Below are 21,874 nucleotides of genomic sequence, written 5' to 3' on the forward strand. Positions count from 1 at the left end.
CTTTATTTCCATTTTTTCCATTTCTCATCATTTTTCCTTTCCCTTCTTTACTTTCCCCTGCCCCTCCTACTACCCCTACCCCTTTGGACCTTTTCTTCCTATTTTGCATTATCGAATATTCATTCTAATCATTGCTACATTTTAGGTATACAATATAATGACACTCATCATTGGAGATTTGCACCTTTACATAGTCTCTCTTGGTTCTTATTTTTCACCCTTGCCCAGCACTCTCTTCAACCCCTCCATTCCTCCCTATTTACAAAGATTTTGTTCCTATTTTCCATTTTCTCATAATAATCCCATTCCCTTCTATTCTTTCCCCTAGCCCTCCCACTTCCTTCCCCTTTGCCCCTTTTCTTCCTATTTCACATTACCTATTATATATTTAGTCCTTATTGACCCTTTCAGCTTCTCACATTAGAGAAACTATTCGGTATTTATACATGTGTGTCCTATTTATTTCACTTAAGAGTATCGCCTCAATGTGCATCCACTTAGCTATAAATGTCTCTAATTTCTCATTTTTTATGGCTAGTAGTATTCCATTTTATTAAAAAATCACATTTTCTTTATCCAGTCTCCAGTTGATGGGCATTTGGGCTGTTTCCAAGTTTTAGCTATTACAAACTGTGCTGCTATGAACATGGGCACACATATATCACTGTGGTATGATTCTTTTAATTCTTTGGGGAAGATCCCCAGCAGTGGAACAGCGGGGTCAAATGGGACTTCCAGTCCTAGTTCTTTGAGGTTTCTCCATACTGATTTCCACAGTGGTTGCACCAGTCTACACTCCCACCAGCAGTGGAGCAGGGTTCCTCTTCCCCCACAGCCCTGCCAGCATTTGTTATTGGTGGATTTCATGATAGCAGCCATTCTTTCTTGAGTGAAGTGGAATCTCAGAGTTGTTTTCATTTGCATCTCTCGAATGACCAGTGACTTTGAACATTTTTTCATGTTTTTATTTGCTATTTCTACTTCCTTCTCTGAGACATGTCTGCTCATTTCAGATGCCCATTTTCGGATTGGGTCTTTAAATTTGGGAGGTCTGATCTTTTTAAGTTCTTTATAGATTCGAGATAGTAGACCTTTGTCTGAGGAAGAGCAGGTGAAGACTTTTTCCCACATTGTGGGTTGTCTCTTCACACTGCTGGTGGTTTCTCTTGCTGTGCAGAAGCCTTTTAATAAGAAGAGATCCCACTTGTTGATAGTTTGTGCTAGTTCATGGGCAACTGAGGTTTTGTTCATAAAATCTTTTCCTACACCAATGTCTTCAAGGGTTCTACCTAACCTCTGTTCAAACTGGTTCAGAGTTTCTATTTTAATATTTAGATCTTTAATCCATTTTGATTTTAGTTTAGTGCATGATGAGAGATACAGGTCTAGTTTTACTCTTTGGCAAGTTGAAACACAATTTTTCCAGCACCATTTATTAAAGAGGCTATCTTTCCTCCAGTGAGGGTGTTTGGCTCCTTTATTGAAGATGAGATGGCTGAGTGTGTCTGGCGTTGTTTCTGCATCTTCTAATCTGTTCCACTGGTCCTCAGGTCTGTTTCTTTGCCAGTACCATGCTGTTTTTATCACAGTAGCTTTGTAGTAGAGTTGCAGGTTGGGGATTGTGATACCCCCTGCCATATCTCTGTTACCTAGAAGTGCTTTTGTTATTCTGGGTCTCTTCTTGTTCCAAATGAATTTTTGGATTGTTTTCTCAAGGTCCATGAAGTATGCTGCTGGGATCTCAATTGGAATTACATTAAATCTATATAACAGTTTTGGAAATACGGCCATTTTCACTATATTAATCCTTCCTACTCAGGAGCAGGGGATGTCTGTCCATTTTCTGATATCATCTTCAATCTCTCTTTTCAGAGTGCCATAGTTTTCAGAGAAGAGGTCTTTGATTTCTTTCATTAGGTTGATTCCTAGGTATTTCAGTTTTTTGGATGCTATTGTGAAAGGAATTATTTGCCCTATTTCTCTCTCAGTGAGTCTGTCATTGGTGTAGAGGAAAGCTATTGATTTTTGTGTGTTGACTTTGTATCCAGCTACTTGACTGAATTTGGTTATTAAGTCTAGAAGACTTTTGGTGGAGTTCTTGGGGTCTTCTATATAGAGTATCATGTCATCTGCAAATAATGACAATTTGAGTTCTTCATTTCCTATCTTTATTCCTTTTATTTCTTTCTCTTGTCTAATTGCCATGGCTAATGTTTCCAGAACTATATTGAGCAAGAGTGGTGATAGTGGACATTCTTGTCTTGTTCCTGGTTTTAGTGTGAAGGATTTCAGTTTTTGACCATTTAGTATGATATTGGCTGTTGGCTTTTCATAGACGGCTTCTAACAGTTTGAGGTAGAGACCATCTATTCCAATTTTTTGTAGGGTTTTTAATCATAAATGCATGTTGGATTTTGTCAAATGTTTTTTCTGCATCTATGGAAATAATCATATAGTTTTTGTCCTTGGCTCTATTGATATAGTGTATTACATTGATTGATTTGCATATGTTGAACCATCCCTGCATCCCTGGGATGAATCCCACTTGATCAGGGTGTATGATCTTCTTGATGATCTTCTGCATTCTGTTTGCCATTATCTTATTAAGGATTTTTGCATCTATGTTCATTAGTGAGATTGACCTGTAGTTCTCCTTTTCAGTTGGGTCTTTCTGCTTTGGGGATCAAGGTGATGCTTGCTTCCAGGAATGAATTTGGGAGTATTGCTTACCTTTCAATTTCATTGAAGAGTTTAAACAGTAGTGGCAGCAGTTCCTCTCTAAATGTCTTGTAGAATTCAGCAGTGAAGCCATCAGGGCCCAGGCTTTTCTTAGTTGATAAGTTTTTAATTACACTTTCAATTTCATTGGTTGATATTGGGTTGTTTAGAATTTTTAGGTCTTCTTTGTTCAACTTTGGTAATTCATATATATCTAGGAATCTGTCCATTTCTTCTGTGTTGTCCATCTTATTGGCGTATAGGTTCTGGAAGTAGGTATTGATGATCCTCTGGATTTCTGCTGGGTCTGTTGTAATTTCACCCTTTTCATTCCTAACTGCATGGATTTGGGCCTTTTCTTTCCTTTTTCTGGCAAGGTTGGCTAAAGGTTTGTCAATTTTGTTGATTCTTTTGAAGAACCAACTCTTGGCTTCATTGATTTTTTGTATTCTCTTAGTCTCCATTGCATTGATTTCTCCTCTGATCTTTATAATTTCCTCTCTTGTATGAGCTTTGGGGTTGTCCTGTTCTTCTTTTTCTAGAAGCTTGAGGTTCAGCATCAGGTTGTTTAATTGGGCTCGTTCTGTTTTCCTAATATGCATATTCACTGCTATGAATTTCCCTCGTAAGACTGCTTTCATTGTGTCCCATAGATTCTGATATGCTGTATTGGCATTGTCATTTAATTGAAGGAACTGTCTGATTTCTTCTTTAATTTCCTTTGTGACCCATTGGTTATTCAGAAGTGTGTTGTTCAATTTCCATGTGTTTATGAAATTTTTTGAGTTTCTTTTACTATGGATCTCCAATTTCAACACACTATGGTCTGATAATATACAGGGGATAACTTCAGTTCCTTTGCAGTTACTTAAACATGTTCTGTGTGTGAGTATGTGGTCAATTTTGGAGAATGACCCATGTGCAGCTGAGAAGAATGTGTATTCTGATTTTGTGGGGTGGAAGACTCTGTAAACAACTGTTAAGTTCATTTGTTCAAGAGTTCGATTGAGTTCTAGTATTTCATTACTTATTTTTTGTCTAGTTGATCTATCTATTTGTGACAGTGGGGTGTTGAGGTCCCCCACTACAATTGTATTAGTGCATATATGACTTTTCATGTCCCTTCATATTTGTTTTATATAGTTGGGCACACTAGTGTTTGGTGCATAGATATTTATGATTGTCATCTCTTCCTCTTGGATTGTTCCCTTTACAAGGATGTAGTGTCCTTCTTCGTCTGTCTTCATCAGTGTTGGTTTGAAATCTACTTGATCTGCAAAGAGGATAGCTACTTCTGCTTTATCTTTGGGTTCCTGTCACATGGAGTATTTTTTTCCACCCTTTAACTTTCAGTCTATGAGTTTCCTTTTGAATTAAGTGTGTTTCTTGTATGCAGCATATTGTTGGATTTTGCTTCTTGACCCATTCTGCCAGTCTATTTCTTTTGATTGTTGAATTGAGACCATTAACATTGATGGTTATAACTGAAACGTATTGACTTGTCATTGCCATGACTTTTTCTTTTTGTTGGGTTTCCCCACTTTACATTTAATTTCTTGTCATGCCAGATGGGTTCATTCTGCTTTGCTTCCTGGGGTTGTGATCCTCAATGTCTGTTCCTAGGATATTGTGTAAAATTCTTTGGAGTGCTGGTTTGGTATTCACGAAGTTCCTAAAGTGCTCTTGTCATGAAATTATCTTATTTCTCCATCCATTTTGAAAGATAGTTTTGCAGGGTACATCAATCTGGGTTGGAGGCTGTTTTCTTTTAGGGCTTGGAATATGTCACTCCAAGCTCTTCTTGCCTTGATAGTTTGTGTTGAGAAGTCTGCTGTGATTCTGATGGGCTTTCCTTTGTATGTGATTTGTTTCTTTTCTCTAACTGCTTGTAGAACTTTGTTCTTCTGTTGAGTTTCTGGAATCTTAACAATTATATGCCTATATGTAGATTTTTTTTTTTATCAAGACTATTTGGAGTCCTATATGCCTCACTTATCTGTATGTCAAGCTCTTTTCCCCTGCTTGGGAACTTTTCTGCCATTATTTCTGTGAAGAGATGTTTTTTGTCATCTGCACTCTCTCCTGCTTCTTCATTGAGTCCAATCAGTCTTATGTTATTCTTCTTTGCATCATCTAGCCGCTGCTGGATTGATTTCTCATGTTCCCTTATAATTTTGAAGCAATTTTTCTTTTCCTGGTCATTAATTGCAATCTTATCTTCTATATCTGAAATTCTGTCCTCACATTGGCTCATTCTGCTGTGTAGACTTTCAGTGGAGTTTTTCATCTCCTGGAAATCTATTTGCATCTGTTTTATGGATTCCATTTGTTTCCTATGTTGGGATTCCATCATGTTCCTGAGCTCCTCTCTAGATTTATTAATCATGTCTTGCACTAGGGGCACAATTTCTCCTGTTATCTGAGAAATTATTTCTGATTTCATTTTTTCCAGATCCCCTTTTGTTGCCAGTTCAATGGGTCCAGGTGGTTGAGTATCAGAGTGTTCCATCTCATTTTCCTTTGGGGTTGCTGTAGGTGATCTGGAAGTCTGGTTTTGAGACTTATTTATGTGTTTTCTCATTTCAACTGGGGTGGGGGATGTTGGCACCTGCACGGATTACCTCCTCTGCGCTGGGAGAGGTGGGACAGGGGCCGGGAGCAGCAGTAGGGATGGTGGCCCAAAGGCCCTTTCCTGTGGGCTGGGAGCAGCAGGATGGATGGTGTCCAGGAAGCCCCTTCCTCTGGTCCAGGAACAGTGGGATGGCGGCTCAGCAGCCCCTACCTCTGGGCCGGGAGCGGTGGGAGGGATGGTGGCCTGGAAGCCCTTCCTCTGGGCCAGGAGCAGCGGGACAGAAGGTGGCCCAAAAGCCCTATCCTCTGGGCTGGGAGCAGCGGGAGGGATGGTGGCTGGGAAGCCCCTTCCTCTGGACCAGGAACAGTGGGACGACAGCTCAGAATCCCCTACCTCTGGGCCGGGAGCAGGGGGACTCGGTTCTGTGGTCTGGTGGTCCAGAGTCCTCTGTGTCTTTGTAGTGTGGAACCAGGTGGCTGTACAGAGGAGTGGGGGTGGGGGTCCAGTGGATTTTTGCTGGGGCGCGGGCTGATTCTGCGTGTTCCACGTGACTCGGGACCTCGGTAGGGCGTGCACAGACCTGCCTGTCTGCAGTGGGCTGATTCAGCATCTTCCGTGAGACTCCCCAGATAAAATTTTCTTTGGGAACCATTTGAACTCAATCAATGGCAAGCCTTAAAATATAAGATACCCTCTTGTCTACCACTCCTTCCCAAAGATCTTCATAATCCCAGTTCTTTGGCTGTTCCAACACAGTCCAACCTTTGACTGACTGACTCCCTCTCACACTAGGCTCAGGAGTCCCTATGCTGGGCTCTTGGACAAGACTGATGTATTCCAGCAGACAGGGAAAGTACTCCCTTCTTGACTATACATGGCCAAATTCCACAGAAGGTTTCAGGTTATGGAATCAGTTTCCCTCACCTTACTTCTGAGCTATATTCCTCCTCAGTCACAACTTCTGCATTAATAGTTCTTTATTATCACTTGATTATGATTACTAATGTTTTCAAATCTTCACTTTATCCATGAATTTAGCCTTTATCTGAAGCTGATGTATACTTTTCAAATGATATTAAATCACATTTAAAAGTCCTAACACAGCACTTTTATTTTTATCAATATATCTATTCCATATTTCTAATAGAAAACAAATCCAAAGAGGAAATATGGTTTAACCAAGGTCATAGAGCCAATCAATGATAAAGCTTCTATTAGAATCTAGATCTACTGACTCAGTATCAAATTCCAAAATCATAGTCATATGGGCATTTTGTTCCTCTCTTAGTCTCCTTCCAAACCACATGCACGAAAAAGTAAAATACAATTCCCCTTCAATTTAAAAGTGAAAGCTGGGTATAGTGGCACACGCCTGTACTCCCAGTACTCTGGAAGGCTGAGGCAGGAGAATCACAAGTTTGAGTCCAGTCTAGGCAATTTACAATTTAGTGACTCTAACATAAGGCTCAATCCCCAATCATCCCCCTCCCCCTTTCTGGCCAAGGTTAAGTACTACTATGCCAAAATGCACCTGAGGACTGTCAATTAGCCAGTCTATTTGTGATCCCACAAAAATCAATAAATAAAACTGAGAGAAGCAAACATTACAGGAGCCATGGAACCATAGTTTCATTACATAATAAGGTGGTTACTTTTTTTTCTAGAGTAAAAAATTACTAAGAATTCATTAGTTTCATAAAAACCAGACCTGACCTAATGACAGCAATTTCATGTTTAAAAAAAGTAAATAACCTTTCCCAATTCCACATTCCTGTCGTGCTTGCTTTCAAATACAAAAATAAGGCTTCTAAACAGTCTTGAATAGAATGGGTAGCTGCAGATCATTTGAACACCTCTGATTTCAGAGGTGTTCAGACTCATTTATATCAGAATAGTTGTCCTCCTTTCTACCTGGCAGTCATGAGAAACAAATAAGATTATATAGCTAAGAATGCCTCAAGACTTATACAACTGCAAAGCTGACTTAGTGAATTGTTTCAATTGTAAAAGTAAGTTCTAATTTATACTAAACTAGTCACAGATTTAGACCAAGCTTACAGACTTTATTAGGCTCAGACCTGGAATACCATTCACACTTCCCCAAGTTTTAACAAACTAAGCCAAACAAATGACTTAGCCAACTAATAAAATAAATATCACAAGTTAATTTTTACAACACTTATTAGAAAAAAGGAGAAACAATTACATTACCTGATCCAGACCCTGACGTTGTCATATCATAAATTAAATCTTTTAAGGTAGTACCCTCTGAAATAAAAGGGCGATCTAATGAAGGATCTTCTTCATTTGGCACTCGATGGTGAATAACAGTTCGGTTATGGCAGATATAGACCATCAACATGAGTGAGATGCAAACAAAGCAGACTGGTCCAGCAATGACGGCTGCCAGCTCCACGGGACCAAGGCCAGGTGACTGCTTTTCTGAAAAAGGGCCTCAAGTGAAATAAACATCAACAACAGCAAAACACTGTAGGTGGCATCCACTTTATCTTTACTCCATACCTCCTGCAATTACCCACTGTCAACCCTTAGCCATGCAGCTTCATCAGAGGAGATCATAAGACTCAAACCCAGCACAAACCCATCATTCACTCTTCTCTCACTGGCCCTCCCTGTGGTGATATTCAGCTCTGTCTGCACCCTCTTACTCTCTCCGTGGTCCCTAGCAATCATCCAACTCACTAAATCAGCTATCACTAACATCCCAAGGACATTCCCATGTGTAACTTCAGGTTACCAGTAAAGCAATCAGTAATCTGGAATAATTTCCACTAGTGTCTTTTAAAAATCATTATTTTTTTTTCCTAAGTACTTTTTGGCTTGTCTCCTTATTCCAAGGCCAGTACATGCTTATAGCAGGGGAGAAAAATGTGTAAGTACAAATAAACAAAGTTTTTTAAACTTTATGTTGCTTCAGCATTGTCTAACAACCTACATTTCAGTACATGTGTCACCATTATTTTAAAGGCAATACACATTTGTTTTTAAATTAGAATTTTCTCTTTATATTCTTTTTAGATTATTTTAACCATCTGAATTTTTAATTCCAGATCACTTATTTTTTCATAATTTTTCAATAATTAACATTTTGCATTTTTGTTAGAATCACATTAATTACAATTATTTTGACATTCACTCTGATCCCTACTAGTTCACTGTTCACCACTATTTTTTTCATTATCAATCTTTCCCATTCTTGAGATCTTCATTTGGATTAATTTTTTATCATAAAGAATTCTATTTCTAGTCACTTTTCCAGGAAAAGTGCTACAGATCCTTATACACTGAATATTTAATTAGCTAAAGATAATTATGACCGTAACCCTTGTATATGAAAATTCTCAGCCTAGTTCAATATGCAATGTCCATTCTGCCCTCTGACACTTAAAAAAAAAGCAGAAAATCAGCCAGCGTTGTAGAGCATAGCTATAACCCAGAACTCTGTGAGGCTGAGGCAGAAGAATTTCAAGTTCAAGCACAGCCCAAGTAACTTAGTGACTTAGCAAAACCCTGTCTCAAAAATGGAAAATAAAAACAAGGGTTGGGAATGTAGCTCAGTATGAAGGCCCTGGGTTCAATCTTCCAATAGCGCACACACACACACACACACACACACACACACACACACACACAAGCATTTAGTATACATAAATACTGGTTACTTATAAAAGGAAAAAATGTTCATATTTTCTGCCTTTGTGTGTGTGTGTATGTGTGTGTTTTATTCCTGAACATGGTAGTTTTAAAAATGCATATTTGGATTTTTTTCATTAGTCGTGCCCAACAATCTTCTCTCCTGTCCTTGTGTTGTTTCATAGAATTTTTATTTATATATATATAGGATCATTGAGCTCTATCCTCCCTCTTAATTTGCTCACCAACTCCCCTGTTTTCTTGAATTGTAAGACAATTTTTAAAGCTTGACTATAGAATTACAGCATCTAGTCTGCTGTTGCACTCTCATTGCTGTATTTTTAAAAACACTCCTCAGGGCTAGGGATGTAGCTCAGTGGCACCTGCCTGGCAAGCCCAAGGTCCTGAGTTCGATCCCCAGTACCGGGGGAAAAAATTTTCTCAACCAAACTTTTCCCTCAAAGCAATCATTAACTGTGAAATGTTCTCATTTCATTTTGAACAACTGAAAACAGACATTGAACTGTCTAAAAATTCTTCCCTAGCAAGCAGTAAGCCTATTTCATAGGATAATACCTACTCTAACTTATCCAGTTTAGTCTACTACTTTTAAACTACTGGATCTTTTTAATTGGAAAGTTTTTGCTGTTTGTTTAGCCTGGAGTTGAAAATGAGTTTATGTCTGTTTAGCATTAAAAATGAGGTGACTTCCTCATAGGGTTTTATAAATCTCTATCTAGGTTATTTCAAGTTGAAACAATGAAAATGGGAAAATCAGGAATCCTTTGCCATATTAGATCTACAGATAACTACACAAATGACACAAAGAAATTACAGGCTGACACTCCTACCACAGAAGCTTCACTACCTTGCTGAAACTAGGCAGAGGGCTACCTCCCTTCTGGAACTCTGAGCTACAGCAGTGCTTCCTACTTGATCAGCATGAGACCAGCTCTACTCGGAAAGTGAGTGATGAGGTCTGCCCTTTAGGGCAAGTGCTTCTTAAGGAGAACAGAGGATTTGCTCTCTACCCTAACCTCAAGCCCAGTTACTCAGTTTAAGGTACTGGCAGGATTTTGTAAGTGGTCCTTTCACTCAAGTCTTTCTTGTATCATTAGCCTATTCTTTGCTAGTCTGGTGCCGATTATATATAAAAATGCAGAAGTTCCTCACACGTACTGGCAGGTGGGTAGCATTCTTCCATTAATTCTTCTAGGATTAATATAGGTCTCCCCCATTTTTATACTCCTTTGATTATTACTGTAGAAATTTAGGATTCAAGGGACAATAATAAAATAGGTAAATCTTAAACCAGAACTCTAAAATTAATCCATTCCTAAAATGAAGCTGGGCACAGTGGCGCATGCCACTCAGGAGGCTGAGGCAGGAGGATCACCGTTTCAGGCCAGCCTGGACTACATAGTTAAGTTCAAGGTCACCCTGAACCACATGGCACCCTGTCTCAAAAAAAACCATAGATAGACAAGATAGATAGATAGATAGACAGACAGACAGATAAATGTCTTCAAGTTGCTGGCTCTACCAACACATTTTAAAATATAAAGTATGAGTGATGCCAAAAATCTAAAAATCATGTGTAATTCACTTATCAATAAAGATCATAAAATAAGGTAAAATTACAAAATGAAAACATCTAGACTATAGTGCTGGCTGCTGGTGGCTTTAAAAATAAGGCCATTATACAAGGAAGAAATTTACTCTGAGGACAAAGTAGGGAAATCATGAGATATACCTACTGCTGCTATCAATTCATGAGAATTTGCTTTTAAGAGACTATCCTTTTAGGCCTAACAAATCTCACTGAAAGTCTATCTAGGAACTACCTTCTTGAAACACTTATCAGGATCTTGGCTACTTTTATAATTCCACAACTATCCACAAGTCACTTCCTGTCTCTATCTTGAATAAGTTGGGCTACACAATTTCTACAACCCTTCCCAGTTCTAAAGTTGTAGTCAATCTAAGAACTCTTCTGTAATAGCGGGGTGGGGGGTGGGGGGGGAGGGTGGCGGCAATGGATAAAAAGTTATACAACTTACCAGTAGTTGGGAGTTCTATTTTATTGCAATGATCCTGATTGCAACAATATGTTGTAGTCACAGCCCCAGTTTTTGAAGAGGGTGCACATACAAATGGTCTATCTCGAGGAATTAGATCGATTTCAGCTATACACATGGTATTGTGTATAACTCTGTCTGTGGTCTCTGTGACAGAGACAAAGCAGAGCCCATCTGTCACACAGGTATAATTGTCTTTTGTACAGAGCTGGCAGAAACACTGTAATGCTGGAAAAAAGAGCACAAGATTCTATAGAAAAAATATCAAGTTTAACAGTCTGAAACTACCTAATATTTACTCTATTAATATGTGCTTAATCCTGTTATCACATAATTTCTGTGCACTGTTCAAAAAACAAAACTCTAAATTCTGTTGAAAGCCACATATAGATAGAAGCTCAAGGAAATATAGATAAATTTGGACCCGGGCTTTTTCCTAAAATTTTTTTACTTCCAAGTACAGAAAAAATGTGTTACATGAAATTTCATGGAGATATGACAAACGTGTACTCTCTCACTTGAAACTTTTCAAAATTTTTAATGGTTATACTGTTCTTAGCCTAAAACTATGTATTTACAAAATCCACAACTGGGAAGCAATATATGATAATACTACCACCTACTCACTGTAGGTTGGGAATGCCATTTCAGTGGATTTATGGTAATGGGGTAATGGAAAAGATTCATATTGTTCCAGATAGTCTCTCTTCACTTTTGTGTAAATCCTGAGAAAGACATTTTTCCAGCTAAGATGAGGATAGTCTCTCAGTGACATCAAGAAGACCAACCACACCAGTAACAATTCATATATGATCCAACCCCACTTTATCTTTATGGCTCAACTCCAGGAGTGACCTCTTTAGGGAGTCACTGTGTTCCAATATATACACATACCTACACACACCTGGGAAAGGAAGAGGAATCTAAGAGTTGTGTGCAAATTTTAAAAAATATTTTCATTTCAAAGATAATCCAAAAACAATGATAAACATTCTGGGTCATGAATAATCACCATCTAAATAAGCACTGTCACTGAGCTTTTACTGCTGCTTCTACAGTTATGTGAAGACCTCATTCAGGTCAAATGCCCTTGTCACACACTTTATAGAAAGACCAAGTTTCACAGTAATTGTGAGAGGAAAAAAATATAAGGAATTTGAATCATAGAAGTATACAGCAATATAGGCATGGTATATTCAAAAGCCAAAAACCAAACAGCCAAGATCACATATGCACTATAATATATGTAAGTCTAACATGAATCCTACCTTTGTGGCACAATTTGAAAAATTAGTAGCAAATATGAATTTCTTAAGTATGCATTTTTCCATTCTCGCTTCCAGCAATAATTGGTTTAGAAAACCATTTAATAAAGATTTCAATAGTAGAATAATGTTAATCCTATCTTCCAGTGAACAAAACAGCTGACATCTCATTAAAACTCCTACTTGAGGAATTCTTGCTGGCAAGCATTTTGGTTAGGTATGAAGTCTCATTAACATGAACTTTCCAACAAATCCCTGAAGTCATTAAGACTATCTTGTACATTACTGATGAACAGGCACTTGCAGCTTTTACTATCACTTAAGTTAAAATACTAAAATATTTCAAACAGAATCATACCTAAAGCTATTTTTTTCTATCATAAAACCTAAACATCATCTGTCACACTGAATAATTGTATCAACTTGAATTTTGGTTTTTGCAGTTGCCTTTGTATTTAATTTGTAGATTTGGGTTACAGTAGTAAGCAAGGCAGAAACATAAGGGTTTTATATATCTATCCGTTTATTTAGTTTCTGTCTATACAATATGAGTAACATCATGAAAAATACACTCTGTACTTCTCAAAGAAGTCATTACATTATGGCAAACTTGAAAGAGTGCTAAAGGACTTCTCTAATCTACCCTTTCAATAAGGGTAGTCACTAGACAAATATAAACATCATATAACACAAAGCTTACCTGGACAAGGTTTTATCTCAAAAGAATTAAAAATTCTATTTTGCACTCTAAATCAGTCTTCATTGAATATAAGGTTGCTGTTTTGTAATACAGTAAAATACATTAGAAAAAAATAAAAAATTTAAAGATTCCAATGAACACATGAGCTTTAATTCCCATTTCTAAAAATTCAAATTTATTTTATTAATCAACAAACAAATCTGGCCCTGGCTACCTCTCTCCCCTTTTATTAAGCTAGGTTTTTGTTTTAATTTTTAAATACATGCACAGGATAAAAATTCCATCTAAAAAAAGGTATACAATAACCTCTCCTTCCCAGAGCCCAAGTTCCACTCCCTACTCCAAAATACCAGGCCACTAACTTGATTCTTTCATTTAATTCTGCAATTATTCATTAAACATTTCCGTATGTGAAGTATAATGTGGCCTATGGGAGTAGAAGGATAAGTAACAAAGGTATTTTCACTTAAGCGGCTCACTAAAGTGGTTCAGTAAGAGGCATTAAACATAATTAAAACCCAAAGTCCCACGGAGAATAATCAAAGTACTGTACTTTAACTCTGCTGAGGTAAAAGAGACATCAAGAAAAGCTTCACAAGGCATTTAACTCAGAACTTGGAGAATATGTACAGTTTGCTAGATAGATGCAGATGAGAAAATTATCATGAATGGGTTGGTTCCCCCTCACTCAGTGGAAAGATTTCACCCTTTGTGGTTGGAATTCCAAGTAAGATCATCAAATTTAAGTAATTATTCAAGATCCTAAGGGTTTTCATCAGCAAACAACATAATACCTTTTCAAATTACATCATCTTTTTGAAATACTCACCAAATGTGTCCATTACTACATTTTTAAACTAATACAAATGATATAGCAGGGCATGGTGGCACACACCTGTAATCTTAGCACTCTGGAGGCTGAGGCAGAAGGATCACCGTGAGTTTGAGGGCAGCCTGGGCTACATAGTGAGTTCAAGACCAGCGTGAACTGCATAGTGAGACCCTATCTCAAAAAACAAAGGGGGGAGGGCACAGGACCCTCAGGTTTATCATCACCATATTACAGTACCAAGATGATAAATTCCAAATTGAGATCCTGTCTAATGGTCCCAACTATAAGGATCACCGTGGTTACTTCATTTCACTGTGTCTGCAAGCCACATAAAAGCACGATTACTTTTTCCATTGCCAAGGCTACCAAGGGTTGATTCATGAGCCTATCTGTCCATTTAGAGAGGTGAAGAGGTGGACAGCCTGTATTTAGTATAGGAACAGACATTTCTATCTTCTTTTTTCTATCTTCTATCTTCTTTCTATTCATCTTTGTTGAAGAAATTAAAATTGGCATTAAAAAAAGCCTTGTTTTCCCAGGCCTAGAGTCAACGTACCTATGCAACTTAAACTTCTTTTTATGCAAACACTTTAATACTCTTTCCCAACCCTTGCCATTTGGCCTACCTTCCCCAATCCACAACATCTCTCTGCAATTCACTAGGGATGCCTTTCTGATTGAATTAAATGTTCTTTTTCAAATGTTTTAGGACGTAAAGCAGTGACAGACTTCTTTATTAGTTGACATGACATTACACTTCCTTGACTTACAACCCACTAAGCCTTTTGCTAAATGTGCATCTCTAAACTCCTGGCCTTTCACTTCTGATTTTATATTGTGACTGTCTCCAGGAAACACTGCTAGGTTTACCTTATTAGTGCAAAGCTAACATACTCAAAATCAAATACAATATTAGGAATAATGCTGTGATTTTAAAAAGGACCCTTGAAGGACTCCTAGGCTCCTTGCGAAGACAAGCTCCTTGCTAAGACAAAGATATTTTTACTTAGGCAGTTCACTAAAGTAGTTCAGCAAGAGGCATTAAATATAATTAAAACCCAAGGTCCCAAGGAGACAGTTAAAAAAGAAGAAAAAGATGAAGAAGATTTCTTTCTTCAAAGAATGAGCTCCAATCTTTTCCCCAGTAATTTTGTAGGCAGTGCAAAGGTTGCAGGTTTGTTCCCTAACTCTGCACACTATTGCACAATTATACTTTGCAGTGAGAGCATTTCCAAATGTTACAAATATGCTCCAACAGGCAGGTAAAGGCCCTAACATGCCCTTTATTCAGCCCACTTAGCTACTGTTTAAAAGCAGGTTACACCACTGTTGTCAAGGGTGAAAGCAAAAATTAGAAGTTATAAGAAATCCTTTCAAGTACTAATGTCAACCCTTTCTATCATCAAATTTATTCCTCTTCTCCATTTCTCAATTCCCAAAGCCACGTTCCTCTTCTCAAAAAGATCTGTCTTTTCTCATCTTCTACCTACAAAGAAAAGCGTACCGTGTAAATGCTCCTCTGTTAATATGTGGCCCATCTCTGTAAATAAGGCTAAAACCCTGACCACCTACTTCCTCCAGCCTACAACTTCAGTTTTGTTCCTCAAGGCACTGGGTGGTTCTTCTCAACTCATCTCTTTGGGGTTAGCCTGCAGTATTAATGTATTAATGTCAAATTAGGCATGGTGGCAAATTATAGAATTTCAGCACTGTGGCAGGAGGATTACAAGTTTCTGTCCTCAGCCTGGGCAATTTAACAAGATATCTCAAAAAAAAAATTTTTTTTACATGTAAACGGGCTAGGGATATAGTTCCCCATGAAGGCCATGGGTGCAATCCTCACTATTACAAAAAAACAAAACAAAACACACACAAAGTACTATATAAAGTAATTTTTCCTCTACATAATATTTCACCCCCAAATTTAGGGATTCAGAATAAAAATCTAATTTTCCCAGATAAATTCCATTTAATTCTGCCTCTTTGAAAGAATTTAAGAAGAATCATTTATAATTTAACACATATCTCATCTTAGAAGTACGGAGGCACTTCTGAATTCCTAATCATTTGTTATTCCATAATACCTTCATGTTCCAGTCTCCGAGGCTCCCAGAATTAGCTAATACAATGTTAACCGATAGCAGAGAAAGGTATACTAAGAATAGGCTGCCCAGTGGGAAGATGAGACTTAATACACAGGCTAATACAATGGCTTTCATTTAAGTTCAAAATAAACTGCACAAGAACTAGATAAAAGATCTGCTTAGCAGATTTGGGAAATTTGTTTAACAACAAATTTTAAATTAATCAACAGTATTTACTATTAACTGTATCCATGGTGGTAGAGAACACAGAGGGAGAACTGTGTACATAATTCCCAAATGTCCAATGTAATAAGCATTCAGTATCACCTGAATATAAATTTGCACATAAATGTTTGTCAGAGAATTAAAATATCTAGAGTGAAAGTCATCCTAGCCTGGGAGACAAACACCATTTTCCATAGATGTAGCAACCGAGTTCACTCATCTCACAACAACACTAAATCCAAGTGTGACATCAGAATGCAGCAAAAATTCACTTCCTCACCGCTACAGCTCATCCTTGCAATTAATTGCCTCAAAAGGAAATGACCTTTTTTTTTCTCATTAAAAATATTTAAGCAGAGACTTAAGGATCAACAATCAAAGGGGATTTCCTGCACTAAATGAAAGGTCCTAAAATTTGATGATCCCTATGTTAGTAAGGCTCTATTATTTTACAAGTTATATCAAGTCACACATCCAAATTTTTCATTTTATGACTAGTTCAATTTAGGTTTACATCTCCCAGGTACAACAATCTTAGCAGTACCCCTCATTTTATATCTGTTTATCTGTTAACTCCATTAAACCATGAGATTCTTCAGGACAAGGACAGAGTCAATGCTTTCTGTATTTCTGGATCCTTAGAGGTCCTTGTTTAGTACCTGGCATACAAGACACATCCAGTAAATATTTCTTGAGTAAAATTTAAGGAATATTTCATTAACATGTGAGTGATAGGTACCATCACAATCTTCCCTAAAATAATCAAGCAAGTGAATTTTCTTTTACCCTTTATTGCTTTTCTTTTTGAAGTCTTTTTTCTATATCTCAGCATTCTCTTTTCAACTATCCAAAATTCCCACTCACATACCCCCTCAAGCCCATTTCATGTAATACACTTCACTGTCTTGAATAAATCTCCACGTCCATATTAATGGGGGATAATATGGCATATTCAAAATAACAAATGAACATACCCTCTGACCCAGAAGGAATGTAGGCTATGACACATGTAAAACTGATTTATGTATTGTAAAGCTTCCTGTTTATACTAAATTGTTTCTAATCTTTCATATGCATCTATCAATAGAAGAGGTAAAGTATAATGATTATACTACTATAAAATGGAAGAACATACAGCCAACAACAAAAAAAGCACTGAAACCTAATGTTTTATACAATAGACACCAATGATTAAAGGGAAAAATGAATTAAAGTAAAATAACAGAAAAAAGACAGTGTTTTTTATATACTAATATAAAATGATTACCTATATGGATTAAGTGAAAAATCAAGAGTAGAACAATGTGTTTGATATAGTAACATCTGTGTTTAGAAAAAGAGGGGAAAGGAGAAACATATACGTTGGCTTATACACTGTATATCACAAAGGATTCAAAAGTAACAGATAACATCAGCTAGGAAGAAAAGGAACTGCATACCCAGGGTACAAAAGTGAGACTACACATTCATTTATACTTCTGAAAATGTGTGGTGAACTCTGGAAAATGTGAGTGTATTACACCTATTTGATGTTGTAAGAAAAAAATTAAAATGCCTCTCTTAATATTCCATCCTTTCCTCCTGTACTGCCTTCAAAACATGCTGAAAGGGGAAAGTAAATGTGTTTATTCTGCCAAACTCCATTCTCCAAAAAGAAATGGGAAACTTCTATTTCTGATGGTAAGTGCTAAAACAATAACTTAGTTTATTTTTCCCCAATTTAACCATGCTTTTATACAGTTTCTTATTAGATTTTAATTTTACTAATTAGTCCTTTAAGAATATAATGGAACGGGAAGTGAGAGGGTAGGGGAAAGGAAAGAAGGGAATGGAATTAATATGAGAAAATGAAAAAATGGAAACAAAGTCTTTGTAAATAGGGAGGGATGGAGGGGTTGAAAGGAGGGCAGGAGAATGGGGAAAAAATAAGAACCAAGAGAGATTATGTAAAGGTACAAATTTCCAATGATGAATGTTATTATACTGTATACCTAAAATGTACCAATAAAATTAATTTTAAAAATATATATAATGGTTAAGTTCATGGGATACACAGACTCTATGACTTAGTTCAAATTTTATCTCTTCCAGCCAGCTACTAATCCTAAGGTAATTACTTTATCTGAGTCTAAATTCCCTCAACTTATTTTCTAAATTTTAACAGTATCAATCACAGAAGGTTTAAACATTAAATGAAGATTTAAGGGTTAAAACTTAGCACCCCAAAAAATGCTTAAATTTTGTTTATGCACTTATTTAACAAGTATTTCTTTGGAGCCCTTACTGCATGCCAGCCCCTGTTCTAGATGCTGGAAGTAACCTTTAGACAGCTCTAGATACGAAGCATTTGGAAGGTGATTAGATCATGGCTTGCTAAACCCATCAATGGATTAATCCAATTATAAGTTCTTAGCTGAATGTGCTATTTAGGAGGTGGGGCATGGTTAGAGGAAATAAAACACCATGGGCATACCGTTGGAGCGTGGGCATACCATTGGAGCGGTTAACTTCACTGGCTCTCTTGCTCTGGCTGTGCTTCCTGGCTGCTATGAATAGTCTTCTGTCACACCCTTCCACCAAAATGTTTATGCCTTGGAGCTAGCAACTGTGGACTGAAACCCCTGAACCCATGAGCCAAAACACACCCTTTCTCTACAGTGTATACATCAGGTATTTTGTCCCAGCAATGGAGAGGTGACTAATACAATAAATATCACAGTTTATTAACCATGAAATGTTTGTGATTAGCCTGATAAATATCGGCTCCCAGCTTTTATACAGATGAAGAAAACAGAAACGTCCCAAGAGCTACACCAACATATCCTGTATTTATCCCAAAAGCACAAAAAGAACAGAAGAATTACCAGATAATCTATGGTGTTCTCCCTCACACAGGATAAGAGAAAGGACTCAATCCTTTCCTTCTGCAAAGCAAGAGTGGCTATAGAAGACATTATGGCTTCATTGTACCAATATAGAGGTATAGCAATGATTTTACCATGGCAGATCATCGTGGGCTAGGGGAGGAAGAATGAAATGCAAAAACGGGCTTTTACTTAGGGTAGAGGAGATAATACCTGGGCCAGCAAACACTAAAGGTTCTACTAGAGATACGGTTGAAGAAATGAGCTTGTGGTGCTGTGTGGTTATTGACTTTGAAAGCAGAGAGTAAGGCCTGAATACTTTCCCCCAGGAAATAACACTGTATGTAACCTGCAAAGAGAAAGAACTCAACTTTTGGAGGAAAGAGTTACCAGACCCAAGATCCTTGCCCCTCATTTTATATCTGTTTATCTGTTAACGCCATTAAACCACGAGATTCTTCAGATTCTTGCCCTCTATCTCACAGTGAGGAGAACAAATACTTCAAAGCATAGAAAGGGATAGTTCTCTGAAAGATGACACCTACACAAAAACTTAAGGAAGGCTAATGGAAAAAAGAAAGTCATTTCAGGGAGACAATATACATAGGTATTGTACTTAAATGCAAGAATAAGAGAATATGGCAGTTTAGGTAACATAATCATGCCCCCCCACAAAAATAATAAAATTCAACAATTATTCATAATTTTTTAAAAGTCTTAGCAAGCTGAAGTATAAAAGAAATTTGAAGCTACTTTATTAAATTAAGGAAAAAGCATAAAACAATCCTTACACTTAATGATCCCCTGAAAGCAAAGAAAAAGATATCTATCACTACTTCTCCTCAACACTGTATTAGAGGTCTCACCAAGTACAATAAATCAGAAAAAGTAAAAAGAAACTCAGGTGTGATGGCACATGCGTGTAATCCCAGCACTTGGGAGGCTCAGGCAGGAGGACCACTGCAAGTTCAAGGCCAGCCTGGGCTACAAAGTGAATTCAAGACCAGCCTGAATGAAATACATAGCAAGACCTTGTCTCAAAACAAACCCAATAAATAGATAGATAGACAGACAGACAGACAGAAGACTGGAAAGAAATAGATCTGCCATTTGCAGATGACACAATTATGTAAAAAGAAAATTCAAAAGTAACCTTTAAATTATTAGAATTATTAAATTGACCAAATTACTGGATACAAATTATTATACCAAAAAAATAGTTTTTCTTGAACCAGCAACAAACAGAAAACAAAAATTTAAGACTATCACAAGGAATAACAAAGATACATAAGACCTCTACAGTCTTCAAAGTATTACTTATGGATAGAAATTACAAAGGAGATCAAAAAATTAAAACTTTTATTTACAAATAGAGGAATGTGCCTAGTTCCTTACAGGAAGATACAATACTGTGAAGATGTCAATGTTCTGCAAAATTATCTGTAGACTCAATCAAATCAAATCAAATCAAAATCCATGGTTTTTTAATCCAAAAATTTATATGGAAAAACAACCCAAGAATAGTCAAAACAATCTTCAAAAACAATGTTTTTTGGAAGACCTACTAAATATCAAGACTCACCATTATAGCAATTAAGACACCATGGTACGTACTAGTACAAGGACAAATAGATCAATGAAACATAAAGATTCTACAGACAGAGCCTCCATAAACTACTACTTGATTGATAATGGTGACACTGCAGTCCACTGAAAGAAGGAATTATTGCCAATAAATGGTTTGGGATCAACTCAGTATCTAAATTTGAAAAATGTAAGAAAAATACACTTCATACCATAATACAAAATCAGTTCCAGGTACACTGTACATCTCAATGTGAAAGGTAAAACAAGAAACCTTTCAAATGAAAACACAAAGGAAAAAAGGTAAGACATCTGGCTCCACAGATTAGTCAAAAAGCACTAAGCTTTAAGAGAAAAAAACTAAAATTGAAAGACATTAAAATAAAAAGACACTATTCTCCATCATTTCTGTATTCATATTGTCCCTTTTTAGACTTGGCAAATATTGATCTGTTTTAATATGTTTACAAAGAACTAATTCTTTTTTTTTATTGGTACCACGGATCAAACTCAGGTCCTTGTGCTTGCGCAGCAGGCGTTGAACCACTAAGCTAAATCCCTGGCCCTCTTTTTTTTTTCTATATTTCTATTTTCAGTGTTTTACTTACTTATATGTTCCTTTTCTACCTTGATTTTCAAACTTCTCGCTTTCATATTTTCCTTTGGGCACTACATTAGCAAAACCCCCACTAGTTTTGATATATAATTATAAATGATTTTTAGTTACAACTATAACGTCCATAACCAATAGATTACTAAAAGAGTAATCTTAAATTTTCAGGTAAATATATTATCTTGGCTTTTGTTGTTTTTAATTTCTAATTTGAGTATTCTTTGTGTACTCTGATATTGCCAATTTCCTGGAAAATTCCAGAAGTATTTTGAAAGAATGTTGTTCATGAGAGAAGCTCAGCCGGTCCCAGCACCCAGAAGGAAGCTCCCCATCTCGATTCCAAGCTCCTAGGGCACAGAAGCTCAGCCGGTCCCAGCACCTGGAAAGAAGCTCCCCTGCCGCCATCCCAGGCTCCTAGGGCAGAGAAGCTCAGCCAGTCCCAGCACCTGGAAGGAAGCTCCCCACCTCCATCCCAGGCTCCTAGGGCAGAGAAACTCTGCCAGTCCCAGAACCCAGAAGGAAGCTCCCCCATCGCCATCCCAAGCTCCTAGGGCAGAGAAGCTGAGCCAGTCCCAGAACCCAGAAGGAAGCTCCCACGCCGCCATCCCAAGCTCCTAGGGCAGAGAAGCTGAGCCAGTCCCAGAACCCAGAAGGAAGATCCCATGCCGCCATACCAAGCTCCTAG

The 21,874-nt window shown here is 37.3% G+C and overlaps 1 protein-coding gene across 7 annotated transcripts in view; it reads right to left on the reverse strand.

Moving 5' to 3' along the window:
• The window catches only part of Tgfbr1 (transforming growth factor beta receptor 1), a 128,591-nt gene that overhangs the window by 89,119 nt on the left and 17,598 nt on the right, over positions 1-21,874 (reverse strand). For 5 of the 7 annotated variants that reach the window (XR_015440000.1, XR_001182368.3, XR_015440002.1 and 2 more), the window contains exons 2-3: positions 11,005-11,250; positions 7,502-7,744 (exon numbers count right to left, since the gene is read on the reverse strand). Coding sequence is in view for 3 of the 7 variants with exons in the window: in XM_013065716.3 (XP_012921170.1) it covers positions 7,502-7,744; positions 11,005-11,250 (489 nt within the window). In the remaining 4 variants the exon portion in view is untranslated. The remainder of the gene's footprint in view (positions 1-7,501; positions 7,745-11,004; positions 11,251-21,874) is intronic. The other 2 variants (XR_015440001.1, XM_004864941.3) reach the window with 1 other exon arrangement.

The sequence above is a fragment of the Heterocephalus glaber genome, unplaced genomic scaffold, assembly GCF_053883595.1.
Source record: "Heterocephalus glaber isolate CG9 unplaced genomic scaffold, H.glaber_assembly_v1.0 deba00001481, whole genome shotgun sequence".
NCBI lineage: Eukaryota > Metazoa > Chordata > Mammalia > Rodentia > Bathyergidae > Heterocephalus > Heterocephalus glaber.